Consider the following 14982-nt stretch of genomic DNA (forward strand, 5'->3'; position numbering starts at 1 on the left):
TCCCCACTGTTCCCCACTGTTCCCCACTGATCCCCACTGTTCCCCACTGTTCCCCACTGTTCCCCACTGTTCCCCTAACTGTGTTTCTCTTCTTTCCTATTTCTCCAGACAGGGTTCTGTGACATCTCCCAGGCTAGTATACAGCCTGTTGTCCTGCTCCTAGAACTGGGCCATCATACCTGGCTCCGGCCTCCAAGTCGCTCCTTTAAGAAAGAAGAGCCTATCTTGTCTCAAGCGCTCTGCTCACTCAGCTTATTTCTCCTTTGCTATGAGGGAATTTTGGAACTGCTGGAGGAAGCTTGGGAAGCTATCTAAAGGACGGACAGACAGGCAGACAGACAGACAGGCAGGCAGACAGGCAGGCAGACAGACAGGCTTGCTGAAGAAGTCCTGAAGGACTTTTGCCAAGGGAGGTACATTGGTTAGTTTTTCTGTCAAATTGACACAGCTAGAGTAACTTGGGAAGAGGGACCTCAACTGAGACAAGACCTTGAGGCAAGTCTGTGGGGCATTTTCTTGACTGCTGACTGACACAGAAAGACCCAGTCCACTGTGAGTGGTGCCAGCCTAGGCAGATGCTTCTGGGTTGTGTAAAAGAGCAGAGTGAACTATAGGAAGCAGGCCATGTGGAATAGGCCTGTGAGCAGAGTTCTGTATGGGGAGGTGCTGATACTGAGGCCTGGTTCTCTAATTGGTTCTTGATTTGGTCAGTAAAGAAGGCCAGGAGCCAACTGCTGGGCAGCAGGGACAGGTGGGATTTCCGGGTCCCAGGAGAAGAAGGCTTTGGAAGGAGAAGCATAAAACAATCATGCAAGATCTTGGAGAAGCTAGAACCAGCGGCCACTGCCACTGGAGGTCTGCGGAGGCTGACTGGTACAGGCTGTGCCCAGCAATTGTGCTAGCAGGCAAGTTCTAAAGTAATAAAACTGTCTTGAGTGTCTTCCATTTGAGGGGCAAAGGTGGGTAGAGAGAAGTGGGTCAGTTATGGCAGCTTGGTAAAGCTAAGCAAGGAGGAACACAAGAGAAGCTGAGAGCAAGCCTTAGAGCCAGGCAGCTCTTAGGCAAGCCGGGAGTGGGGCGAGTGGCAGCCCCACTCACACTCAGAGCTAAGCTGGGAGGGGCCAGAGAGCTGCTGCTGTCAAGGGCAAAGGTGGGGGCGTGTTTTTTAAAACGTGCAACAGAGTTCTTCCTGAGCTTCTGTTTGCTTCAGTTCCTGTCCCAGTTTCCTCAACAATATGCAATCAAGACCTAACCCTTGCCTTCCTGTGGAGGTTTGAATAAGAATGGTCCCTTTAGACTCATATATATGAATCTTAGTCAACAGGGAGTAGCACTATTTAAAAGGATTAGGAGGTGTGGCCTTGTTGGAAGAAGTGTGTCACTAGGGGTGGGCTTTGAGTGTTCAAAAGCTCAAGCCAGGTCCCAGCATCTCATTCTTCCTGCTGCGGTTGGATCCAGATGTAGGACTCAGCACCATGTCTGCCTGTGTGCCACCATACACCCTACTATGACAAGAATGGACTAAAGCTCTGAAACTGTCAGGTGACAGATGGGTACCTGCATGTCTCGCTGCTCTCGCTGCCTTCCGTGTTCCCTCCAAGCTGGCTGCTGCTCTTGGAGCCGTTTTCCTGCTTGGGATCTTGCTGTTCTTCAGGTAACAGCAACAAGGCATTTCTGAGACAGATGGCTGCAAACTCCACACTGGCTACAGGAATGGCTGAAGACTGCCCATCACTTCAAAGAACAAGACAAAATAAGCTGAACAGACTGTAGAAAAACAAACCAGACTTTTCTGCTATAAGGAATCATTAACTGTGATGGCACACGCTTTTGATCCTAGCACTCAGAGGTAAAGGCTGGTGGACTTCTGAGTTAAAGTCCAGTCTGGTCTATACCTCCTAATCCTTTTAAATAGTACCACCACTTGCTAACTGAGCAGAGAAATCCTATCTCAACAAAATAAAACAAAACAGAATCATTAACTGTTACTGAACTTTCACTAGTGAACAGAAAGTTTAATAAAAGCTGTTATAAGCAAATGGTAAGAAAATCCAACCCCAAATCTCATACAAGACATAAAACTACAAAGGACTGTAAGCACACACATACATCAGACGAGGATGAGACTCTGCACTGTCAGTGCTAATGCAAGAGAACTGTAGGTGAAGCCAGGGTGTGGGGTGGGCTGGAGACAGCTCAGCAGTTAGGAGCACCAGCTATTCTTAAAGAATTTGATTTCCGGCACCCACATGGTGGTGCAGGTCTATGTGTAACTCTGTCCCAGGAGACCTGATGCTCTCTTCTCAACTCCTTGAGAACCAGGTATGCATGTGGAGCACATAAATGCCCACAAAATATCCCCCAAAACTTAAAACCTAAGTCAGCACATGGTTAACACTGTTATAATTTTTTTTTGCCTATAAATATTTTTAATTAGAGGTTGGCTGAATTCTTGGATGGGAACTCGCAGACATGGCTGAGGAGCAGCAATTCTCTATGAAGCAGACATGAGCTAAAAAGGACACAAATGCCCTCTTGTGGACATTCTGACTCACAGCAATGAATAGTCTGCTTCCTTAGGGTCTGGACAGTTTGTGTACCCACAGATGCACTAAATCATAATTATAGTAGACAGACCAACTCACTGCAGACTCACTCAGTTTGGGTCTGTTTACTGATGTAGCAATAAAATGTCACCATAAAGCAATTCCTCCTGTGAAATGATCAAGCCCAAGCTACTGCCCACTAAAAACACAGCAATGACAGTGTTATGACAGATACACACTGGCTCATGGCAAAATACTTACTTGTAGACAGTGTTCTGAATCGACTGTGATGCCAGAACTATTTTCCGGTGATATCCCTGGCCAACAATAGACTGTACAATGCCTTTTTTGGTGGGTAGACCTTTAGTTTCTTGCTCAGAAGTCTAGAAAACAAAAAATATTTAAGATAAAATGTAAAGAAATTGTAAGAATGGCATAAAATATGGTCAAGTAATTTACAAGTATTATGGCTTTTTTTTTTTTAAAGATTTCTTTATTTTACTTCTGAGTACACCGTAGCTGTCTTCAGACCCACTAGAAGAGGTTATAAGATACCATTAGAGATGGATGTGAGCCACCATGTGGATGCTGGTCTTCTTCAGGACCTCTAGAAGAAGAGTCAGTGCTCTTAACCTCTGAGCCATCCCTCCAGCCCCAATTATTATGTTCTATAATGTATTTACTTTATGTACACAATGTTTGCCTGTTGCTGTGAGTATGTACCACATGTGCACCTGGTGCCTGTGGAAGCTGAAGAGGGCTTGGGTCCCCAGAACTACAGGCAGCTGTGTACCACCATGTGATTACAAACCTACCCTAGGTTCTCTGCAAGAGAAGCAAGTGTCCACCTCTCCAGCACCAAATTTTAGAATTAAGAGTTTGTGTTTTGTGTGTGTGTGACAGGGATTTGTTCTGCAGCTCAAGCTGGCCTCAAACTTGCAATCCTCCTGCTTCAACCTCCTGTGTGCTAGGATTACTGTCATAGCCACTTTGTGAAGCTACATTCCCCCCACCCCAGCACTGCACTTGTGTATGTGGTACATAAGTGCCTGGTTTGAATTGCAGGCCCGAGGGTAACACACAAAGATGTGCTAGGTTTTTCTCTTGTTTATCAAGGCAGAGTCTCTCAACAGAACTGCGACAGTATGAACAGGCTTGGCCTCCACAGACTCATGTGTTGAATGCTTGGCCACAGGGAGTGGCACTATTAGGAGGTGCGGCCTTGTTGGAGTAGGTGTGGCTTTTGTGGAGGTTGGCTTTGAGGGAATATATGCTCAAGCTTATGCCCAGTGTGGTACAGAATCTTCTGCCTGAAGTCTTTTGTAAAAACTTTTTTAAAAACTAAAGTACAGAGGCTGGAGAGACTGCTCTTCTGAAGGTCTTGAGTTCAAATCCAAGCAACCACATGGTGGCTCACAACCATCAGTAATGAGATCTGATCCCCTCTTCGGAGGAGTCTGAAGATAGCTACGGTATACTTACATATAATAAAATAAATTTAAAAACAAAACAAAACAACCCCCCCCCCCTAAGGTACAGAAGAGATGACTCAGTAATTTAGAGCACTTGCTGCTCTTCCAGAGCCTTCCAAGAGCATTAGTCCCCCCTCTACTGCATTCAAGTCAACTTCTGAAACCCTGGATGTGAAACTGCCCCGCACAGGCTTCTTTTCAACCCTTGGCTCTTTCACTTGCTCATCAGAAAATGCTGCTCCGTAACGAGCCTCAGTATCCTACATAGCCTATGTCAGACAAGTGTGCCAGGCAAGCCTTAGGAAGCCAACTGCTCCAACCTTCACATACCAAGGGAATGTGGGAAGAGAGGTGAGGGGAACCCAGACACCTGGTAATTCTTTATTTTTTAAATATTATTTATTTAATGCATATAAGTACACTGTAGCTGTCTTCAGACACACCAGAAGAGGGCATCAGATCCCATTAGAGATGGTTGTGAGCCACCATGTGGTTGCTGGGAATTGAACTCAGGACCTCTGGAGAAGCAGTCAGTGCTCTTAACCACTGAGCCATCTCTCCAGCCCCACCTGGTAATTCTTATTTCACCCAATTCCCACGGACCCCGTTCAACCAGAAATTCAGAAGGCTGCTACCAACCTAGAGATAACAGCTCAGGGCAGCCCATTTTTAGACACTGAGGACTGGTGTATCAAAGAAGATACATGACTGTCATGTGCATCCCAAGAGGGAGTGCTTGCTGTTTTGCACTCCTGTCCACACTCCATCAGAGCCAGGTGTTCTCTGACCACCTGGGACAGAGACCACCCTCATGCTTACAGACAGCACAGCCCAGGCCCCGCAGGAGCCACCACTCCTCGCTGTTCTGACACAGACTCCTCACTGGCATCAACCCTTTGCCAAGAATTAAGCTAACCAAGTGACTGTGAACAGAAGACTTACATTCAGTGGCAGTGAAAATGGAAATGAGGTCTTAGATTCCCAGGTGTTTTTCTTTTTTAAGTTATTTATTTATTATATGTGAGTACACTATAGCTGTCTTCAGACAGACCAGAAGGGGGCGTCAGATCTCATTACAAATGGTTTGAGCCATCATGTGATCGCTGGGATTTCAACTCGGGACTTTCTCGGGAAAGCAGTCAGCACTTTTTTTTTTTTTTTTTTTTGGTTTTTCGAGACAGGGTTTCTCTGTATAGCCCTGGCTGTCCTGGAACTCACTCTGTAGACCAGGCTGGCCTCGAACTCAGAAATCCGCCTGCCTCTGCCTCCTGAGTGCTGGGATTAAAGGTGTGTGCCACCACGCCCGGCTAGCAGTCAGCACTCTTAACCGCTGAGTCATCTCTCCAGCCCCCAAGTATCTTTTGCTTTCCATGTGCCAAGTGTAGAAGAGGAGAAGCAGAGATTCAAAGAGCCTCAGGCAGTACTCACCCCTTTATTGGCAGCAATGCAGCACTCAGCCAGCCGTAGCCAAAGACGAGGATTTGCATGATACACCTGAACAGCTTCAATCAGACACTCAAAGGCAGCAAGAGGCCTCCCAACGTGCAGCAGCTGGATCCCACAGTTGTACAGCAGCTCATACCTTTTGTTGGTCAGCAATGTACACATGGGTCTTCCAGAAAACTTTTTACCTTGTAATAAAATTTGGAGAATAGATCAAGTAAATACTTCCATGTTTAGTACCAGTGACTCCAATGTGACACTGTAACGGTTCTCTCTGAGGTGGTTTCTCCATGCCTAACTCCCCAAGTACTTGCCAGTCATGCCAGATGTCTGTTCTAGGAAGGACAGATGCCCACGCTTGGGCCAGCTCTTCTGGCCCTGTTGCTTCAGGGAGGGAAGCTGAGTGAGTCACTGGCTTTCTGAACTTCAGCACCTTGCCTTCCTTCAGATTGCTTGGCCACTTTGTTACCATGTGCTACACTTTCTCAGTGACTCAGAGTCTACAAGAGGATCACTTGCCATTTAAAATACATTTTTCATCAATTAAATAGGTGTTTATAGTTTTAAAAATTAGAAAGATGCTTGATTTTGCTTAAAATCAAAGCATTTCTGATCAAAGATCCATATAATCTGAACATAAGTGACAAACTTCAGCAGGTTGCTTTAAGGTTCGTTTTTTTTTTTTTTAAAAAGATTGATTTACTATTTTATGTGAGTATACTGTTGCTGTCTTCAGACACACCAGAAGAGGGCATCAGACCCCATTACAGATGGTTGTGAGCCATCATGTGGTTGCTGGGAATTGAACTCAAGACCTCTGGACCTCAACCACTGAGCCATCTCTCCAGCCCGCTTTAAGACTCTTAGATGACACCAAACCATTACTTGTGAAGTTCTACCAAAAATTTATAATATTAGCCCACAGTCAAGAAATCCTAATGACTAATCAAAACTGGATGACATACCACTCAGGATTACTGATTCAAGTCCATAACAAACTGAGGGTAATGGAATGTTTGGTCTTTTCTTTTTTTTCTGCTATGTCTATGTGTTTTCCTCTGTGTGTGTGTGTGTGTGTGTGTGTGTGTGTGTGTGTGTGTGTGTGTGTGTGTGTGTGTGTGAATACATGTGGAAGCCCAAGCTTGAGGTTGAGAATCTTCCTCAGGATCTTTTCACTAAGCTACAGCTCCCTGAATGAGCTGGTCAGCTTGCTCCAGGACCTCTCACCTTTGCTGAGGCTGGAATTACTCTCCCACTGGATGATTGCTATTCTTTCCATTAGGACATCTTGTCTCATCCTCCAAGCCCTGAATGTATCTCCCACACCCAGATCCCTCCCGACACTTGCTATTTCCATCATGTGTGTCAAGCAGGAAGACACTGCAGTCCCCAGTGCTCGTTCACCTGGATCAGTGCTACCCACACTGAGCTGGGCGCAGACGTTGTCATTTTCCTGTAGAGCCTTCTTGAAGTAGAAAATCCCCAAATTGTGCTTGCTCATGGCAAAATGGATACAACCAAGGTTATTCCAGAACATGCACCTCAAGCATTCACCTGAAAACAACACAGACTACTTTATACACAAAATTTGTTTTTGCAGTCTCTCAAGTAAACAGCAGACCTAGTTGCTGTCAGTTAGCTAACCTATTTGGAAAGTCAGATAGTCCCTACAGGACAGTTCATGAGGCATAGGGCAAAGCTGAGTGAAACCCTGTTTTAGTGGATTTCTAAAACAACCCTGAATATTTTTTTATTGATCTTATTCTTTTTAACAAGTGATAAAAAACAGTAACTTAATATATATGCCATACATCCACACTGAAATCCTGTACAAATGTAAACCGTGAAGCATCTAAACATGGGAGGCTAGAGTTTAGCTCCGATGGTAGAGCTGGCTTAATATGTACAAGGTCTTAAGTTGAACACACACACACACACACACATACACACACACACACATACACACACACACACACACACACACACATAGAAGCAGCTAGAATACATTAAGTGAAGAATAGCTGGGAGAATGTATGCGGTCAAACAGAGTCTCCAAAGTCTGCTTCATCTTAAGTCTCAGTGTCCCCTCGACTCCATCTATCCACCTACCATCCATCACACTAACAACCACCTCAGACAGGACCTTGTGCAGAAAAGGCTGGCCTCATCTGAACTTTCTGTAGTTGAAAATGACCTTCTAATTCTCTTGCCTCTACCTCCCAGACTGCAGGGTCACAGACAGACACCAGCACACTTGGTTTGTGTGGTGCTGGGGATGAAGGTCAGGGCTTTGCATATGACAGAGAACTCTACTGTCTGATAGGACCCTAGCACTATTCTCACTGAGAGAGGGTCTCACACTGGTCCTGGTGGCCTACAATTCACTATGGAACTGAGACTTGCTTGGGACTTCTGGCAATCTCTGCCTCAGCCTCCAGAGTTCAGGGTTTGCAGTTGTCATCTGCCATACCCAACTGGGCGGGCTTTCTTTCTGTCTGTCTGTCTGTCTGTCTGTCTTTCTTATCTATTTATTTGATTTAATGTATGCGAGTACACTGTCGCTGTCTTCAGACACACCAGAAGAGGGAATTGGATCCCATTACAGATGGTTGTGAGTCACCATGTGGCTGCTGGGATTTAAACTCAGGACCTTTGGAAGAACAGTTGGAGCTCTTAACCGCTGAGCCATCTCACCAGCCCCTGCAGAGCCATCTCTCAAGCCCTGGGCATTCTTTCTTAGCTTATACATTATTTCATCTGGCCTATTAGTGGCCCCTTGACTATTAAGTCGGAGACTGTCACAGAAGCCTTCGTCACATGTCACATGTTTAGAAAACTCATGCCCACCAACAGTTATCATTTGTTCTGTGACTTGATCTGGTATGGTTTTTGTTGTTTTGTTTTTCTGTTTCAAGACAGGATTTCTCTGGGTAGCCCTGGCTGTCCTGGAATTCAGATCTGTAGACCAGGCCAGTCCTGAACTCAGATAGATCTCTGCCTCTCGAGAGCTGGGACTAAAGGTGTGTGCTAACACATGTTTGTGTTTTTAATCATAAAAGCTGAATGTATTTTGTGGTCAAATCTTTAGCTATCTCTCCAAGATTGTGGGTAATGTTCAAGTAAGCGTTCTTCACCACAAAGTAGAATATCCCAGTTTCCTTCTTAGATATCTTTTTTTATTTTTAATCTGCATTGATGTTTTGTCTGCATGTATGTGTATGTGAGGGTGTCAGATCTTGGAGTTACAGACAACTGTGGGCTGCCATGGAAATTGAACTGAACCTAGGTCCTCTAGAAGAGCAGTCAGTATTCCTAACCACTGAGCTTTTATTTTTACATTCCAATGCTTTCCCTTGGTAATTTTTTTCCCCCTTTGATTCAACGAAGATAACCTAAACTTAGCTTTCACTTTCTGAATGAACATTCCATAAGCATTTCCTGAGGCCTGTGTCGTGGCAGAGGTGATGGCATGTGCTTACAATCTTTGCACTTGAGAGTTGGGGCAGCAACATCAACGTTCAAGGTTATCCTTGGTTACACAGCCAGTTCAAAGGTAGCCTTCTGTATGTGAATCTGAGTAAGGTGTTTCACACCTTTAATCCCAGTGGTAGGGAGGTAGAGTGAGTCAGATCTCTTGAGTTTGAGGCTGGCTAGAGTCAAACAGTGAGGCTGTCTCAAAACAAAAGAAAATTACAGTAAATGTACTAACTAGCATGTCCTACTTTACCCCCATGACACAAAACACCAGCTTACAATGAGTTGGTAACAGGATATTCACTGCCCATTTCCCAAGGCTGTATGCCCTGAGCTCTAAATGAGGCAGGGACATTAAGAAGAGAAGGGGCTGGGAAGTTAGTTCAGTGATGGGAAAGCCATTTTCTGAATCAGACTCTGGGTCTGATCACAGTCAGCAAGAGGCAGGCTGGCCTGGGCTGTACAGCAAAGCCATATCTCAAAGAAAAAGCAAACAAAAGACAAGAGTAAGCACACTAAAATGTGTCAACAGACTCATTCTAGGCATGGCATACAGGCAATTTAAACTACATTTTTATCTTCTAAATATTCTTTAATAAGCATATTTTATCAACAAAACTAAAATTTACATAATGGATAAAAAATAAGGATTTCAACACTAGGAACAAGCAAATCACAATGTAGCCAACTATGCTGACTCAATGACTACTTCATGTTCAGCTCTTGACCTGTCGTTGACTTTCCTCACAGCATACTTGTGATTTGAGAGACCATTTTATACTACCACAACAAAAACATCAGAAATAAAACCCAGGGAATAGGCTGGTGATGTGGTTTATAGGTTGGGTGCTTTCTAGCACTCACTAGGCCTGGGACCAATCCCCAGCATCACAGTCACAGGTGTGGTGGCACAGGCCTGTACTTCTACCCTGAGGAGGTAGAGGACCAAAAACTCAAGGTCATCCGTAATACACTGAGTCAGCCTGGGGTACATGATGATAAGACACAAAGCTACACAAACCCAGGAGGACTAGAGTGGTTGTTTAAAAGAATGTGAAATAGAAAGTAGAGACATTCTCTATTCTCTAGTGAACTCAAGACAGCAAAGTAGGGCCAGGTGGAGCAGGTTTATAGGTACAGGCTATGTGTGCATCTGAACTGAATCCAAAACCAAACCGAACACCTGGGCATTCCCTCTCAAAATGGAGCACAGGAACAGGGAAGGTTAAAATAAAGCAACGATGTAATGAACCCTCTTTCAATGTGCAAACAATATATACACTAAAATTTCAGTAAATGTTCTACAGGAAGAAAGACGAAAACCTTTTTTTAAGACAGAGTTTTGAGCCGGGCGTGGTGGCGCATGCCTGTAATCCCAGCGCTCGGGAGGCAGAGGCAGGCGGATTTNTGAGTTCGAGGGCAGCCTGGTCTACAAAGTGAGTTCCAGGACAGCCAGGGCTACATAGAGAAACCCTGTCTCGAAAAACCATAAATAAATAAATAAATAAATAAATAAATAAATACGGAAGGAAGGAAGGAAGGAAGGAAGGAAGGAAGGAAGAAAGAAAAGACAAGAGTTTTGAAAGGCAGCCCAGGCTGGCCTCAAATTCAAAACCCTCTGCTCCAGTCTACACAGTGATGGGAGCAGAGTGTACTACCACATCAGGCTTAGAACATTTCTACCTAAAAATGATTGGAAGTCACTCTGAAGAAACCTGTGATGTGTAGGTGGTGGGAACCCCAAGCAAGAAAAATAGAACAACTAAAGTTTTACTTCTTTTACCTGTTTTCATGAAGCCTGGATGCTCGGCAATGTTTGAGCTATTTAACAGCTTCACCGCTTTTCGATAATTGCCCCTTAAGTACTCAAAGTTGCTTTTAAGAAACAGGGAAGGTGCAGACTGTAAAGGAATATAACAGTGATTTAAAATTTGTTTTCAGTTGTCTTTTTGCACAATTGTGACATACTACTGTGCATGGAAGTGTTTAGGACATAAATCAATCGGTTAAATCATGCCACAGAGAACAATTTCTAAACACTCACTGACTTGTTATCTATTTAAAATGCCAAAATCTCAAAGAGAAGAGCCTGTGAGTGACCACCTAAAACAACAACAACAACACTATAACACACATGCGCAGAGTATCAGCAGACTTTGTTTCCTGCATCCTCCCTGCGCCCGGTCCATTCAATGTTCAAGTGATCTTCTGTTTCAGCCTCTTAAGGAGTTGGGAATACAAGCCCAGAACCCTGCATCTGGCTTATTAAAAGCCAGTTTTACAGCACAAACTAGGACTTCTGTTTTAATGGTCATTGCAAAATTGATGGTCATGGTAGTTTGAATGAAAACAGACCCATAAACTCATATATTTGAAAACTTGATCCCCAGTTAGAAGAGGTACATTGCTGGAGCCAGGCTTTGCAGTTTAAAAAGCCCTATCATTCCCAGATAGCTCTCTATTCCTTGTGCTCCAGGATCAAATGTAAGCTCTCAACGACTGCTCCGGCGCCATGCCTGCCTGATTGCAGTGCTCCTTGACATGATGGTCATGGACTCTATTCCTCTGGAACCCTGAGCCCCCCATTAAACAATTCATCTTGTAAGTTGTCTTGGTCATGGTGTCTCCTCAGAACAATAAACAGTAACTTAGAGAATGGTCTTCTGAAGTTCCTTTTGATTTTAAAAAAGAGTGTATGTTTTGAATAAGAATGACCCCCACAAGCCGGGCAGTGGTGGCACACGCCTTTAATCCCAGCACTTGGGAGGCAGAGGCAGGCGGATTTCTGAGTTCGAGGCCAGCCTAGTCTACAGAGTGAGTTCCAGGACAGCCAGGGCTACACAGAGAAACCCTGTCTCAAAAAACCAAAACCAAACCAAACCAAACCACCCCCCCAAAAAAACAAACAACAACAACAACAAAAAAGTAACCCCCACAGGCTCATATATTTGAATGAGTCTGCAGTATTACTAGAGAGGAATTAGAGGTGTGGCCTTGTTAAGGAAGTGTATCACTGGGGGTAGGCTCAAGCCAGGCTCAGTCTCTCCCTTCCTGCTGTCTGGGGATCCTGCTAGAGAACTTGCAGCTACTTTCTTGGTGTCATGTCTGTGTATGCCACCATTGTCCGCTCTCCCCACCACATTATGAACTAAATCTTAAAATGGTAAGCAAGCCCCAGTTAAATGTTTTATTTTTTTTGAGTAGCCTTGGTCATGGAGTCTCTTTACAGCAATAAGGCATTAATACAAAGCTTTATTTTTTTAACTTATGTGTAAGTGTATGTGGGGGTGGGGGACACATTTGAGTATGGGTGTTTATGGAGACCAGAACAGGATGTCAGATCTCCTGGAGCTGAGGTTTATAGCAGGTTGTGAGCCACCCAACATGGCTGACGGGAATAAAACTCAGATCTTCCTATACTAGTAGTACTTACTCCTGATTACTGAACAATCCCTCCAGCCTCCCCACCCTTGTTTTTTTTAAAGACATGGTCTCACATAGCAACCTAAGCTGGTCTTGCTATCTAACCAAGGATGACCTTGAACTTCTTTCTGATCGGCCAGTCTAACACCCAATGCTGGCACTGTAGGCCTGGGCCACCACATCCAATGCTGGAACTGTAGGCCTGGGCCACCATACCCAATGCTGGCACTGTAGGCCTGGACCACCACATCCAATGCTGGAACTGTAGGCCTGGGCCACCATACCCAAGCTTTCTATTTATGTGCACACTATGGAGGGATGTCTTTTTTTTTTTTTTTTAAGATTTTATTTTCACTTTTAATTATATGTATATGAGAGTTCAGTGCTATTAGAGGTTAGAGAATGGTTTTAGATCCCCTGGAACTGGAGTTACAGGCAATTGTGAGCTGCCTGATGTGTGTGGTGGGAATCAAATTCACATTGCAAGAGCAGTGAGTGCTATCTCTCCAGCCCTTGTTTTTAACATAGTCACACTTCAGCCCAGAATGGTCTTGAATTCCTGATCCTCCTGCCTCTACCTCTTAAGAGATAGAACTGAATCCGTGTGTGTGTGTGTGTGTGTGTGTGTCTGTCTGTCTGTCTGTCTGTCTGACCTAGAGGTTAAACCCAAGGTCGACTGCCTGGTGCTAGGCCAGTGCTGTATCACTGAACTACCCCCAACCTTTCTCCTTTCTTAGGATTCAAGTTCTCATTTCGTTAACTCCCAATAACCAGTTATTCTTGCAAATATAAAGAGAAACCATGTTACTATATGAAGAGAAGAAATTCCAAAGTTTTGTATTCAGGCACCAATCTTTCTATTGCAAAATTCTTGGCTTGAACTTCGTACCACTCTCATTAAATCTTCACACTGGAGGGGCCTCCAGAGAGCACTGATTTAGAATGCAAATGCACACAAAGGTCTGGACACTGTTCTCTGAGAATCTCCATCCCAGGATTTACTTACTCACTTATAAACCTACTTTCTGTCTATGGTTCTAGTCCTTTCTCTCTCTGGGGCCTTCTGTCAGCCCAGAGATCTAGTCAATAAGCAACTGTAGTCTCAGGGGTTATTGTAGGTAGAGGTACTTCAGGTACAAGCAGTAAACTGCACAACATCATTTTTTAAAAACAGGATTTATTGGTTGGGTGGTAGTAGTACACACCTTTAACCCAGTGCTCAGGACTCATTCCTGGTCTACAAAGTGATTTCCAGGACAGCCAGGGCTATACACAGTAACCCCGTCTTGAAAACCAAAACCAAAACCAACCACACAACCCTCCCAACCAAAAACAAAAACCCCAACAAAACAAAACAACCCCCCCCACACACAAAAAAACAACCAAACAACAAGCCCTCCATCCATAAAGAAACCCCAGGATTTCTTTGTGTGTAGGTGTGTGCGCCTGTGTGCAGAGGCCACAAGGAGGCAGCAGGCGTCCTACTCTGTGCCTATTCTGCTGAAGCTCCCCCTGAGCCTGGAGCGTGTTTCCAGTGGTAGGCTGGAAGCCAGCAAGCCCCAAATCTTCCTGTTCTCCTCAGAGCTGGGGTTACAGACATGTGTTTTACCTTTGCAAACTGACAAATCCTCACAGTCTAAATAAGAAATCCAGAAGCTGACAACCAAGAGGGAGGTCCAGGAGGAACTTACATTTCCAGCTGTGTTCATGACAGACTTGATTTCCCTTTTGCATGCCTTCAGGGACTTCATCTGGATGTACCCTCTGACTTTGTACTGTCAATGAGGAGTGGAGACACAGAAGAGTGGTGGGTCACTTATATAGGCTCAAGTTTTGCTTGCCAGTCCAGGACATTAACTCTCATTTGCATACATCATAGTCAAAAGCCAGTCATACGCAAATGCAACTTTAACATTATCTTAAGTATCTGTTTCCTTTTTATTTTCTCATGGTGCTGGGGATAGAAACTAAGGCTTCATGTATTGCAGACCATCATTCTACTCCTGAGCAAAACCTACAAACTCAAATCTGCATAAGATAATTTTAAAATTCAATATATTACTTTATCATACACTATAGGCTACTTTAAACTTCTATACAGTAATGTATAGAAGTTACAATGTATTTCCAGGGTTAACTGCACTCTCAACTCCAAGCGTTTGAATCCAAGTAAGCACATTGCCTTGAGTTAGTGCTCACATGCCTCTCACACTGCTGTTCGCTCGCTCGTCCACCCCGAGAGCGTGCGTACCTGGTGTATCTTGGACTTGGCAGCCTCTATTAGAGCTGCACTCTCAGCCTTAGGGTTGGATCCGTCTTTGCTGCTGTTATTGCCAGTCTATAAAATAGGAAACAAAGTCAATTGGATGGTTATGACTGTAACTCATTTCCAGGTGAGCTAAGTACAATGTGCCCAAGTCAAGTACCCAGAGGCCATTTCCAACTGAACCCACTGCAGAGCCCACTTCTAGGGACTGAGAGTCGCATGGCTACTAACGTGGCACACTAACAGGAAACTCATAGATGAGCATAACCAGGGACCCATTTAAAAATCATAGGTGCCACTCAAGACTGACCACCCCTCTAAAACCCAAGACAGACCCTGTCTCTCTCTTTTTTTTTTT

General features: G+C 44.4%; 1 protein-coding gene across 4 annotated transcripts in view; it reads right to left on the bottom strand.

Annotated features, from left to right (window-relative positions):
- Cnot10 (CCR4-NOT transcription complex subunit 10) overlaps nt 1-14982 on the bottom strand; it is a 52497-nt gene that overhangs the window by 21667 nt on the left and 15848 nt on the right. For all 4 annotated transcript variants that reach the window (XM_029543279.1, XM_021206276.2, XM_029543278.1 and 1 more), the window contains 7 exons: nt 14610-14696; nt 14050-14133; nt 10719-10836; nt 6866-7015; nt 5447-5649; nt 2808-2929; nt 1558-1734 (listed from right to left, as the gene is read on the bottom strand). In XM_029543279.1, the coding sequence (XP_029399139.1) occupies nt 1558-1734; nt 2808-2929; nt 5447-5649; nt 6866-7015; nt 10719-10836; nt 14050-14133; nt 14610-14696 (941 nt within the window). The remainder of the gene's footprint in view (nt 1-1557; nt 1735-2807; nt 2930-5446; nt 5650-6865; nt 7016-10718; nt 10837-14049; nt 14134-14609; nt 14697-14982) is intronic.

The sequence above is a fragment of the Mus pahari genome, chromosome 10 (assembly GCF_900095145.1).
Source record: "Mus pahari chromosome 10, PAHARI_EIJ_v1.1, whole genome shotgun sequence".
Classification (NCBI taxonomy): domain Eukaryota; kingdom Metazoa; phylum Chordata; class Mammalia; order Rodentia; family Muridae; genus Mus; species Mus pahari.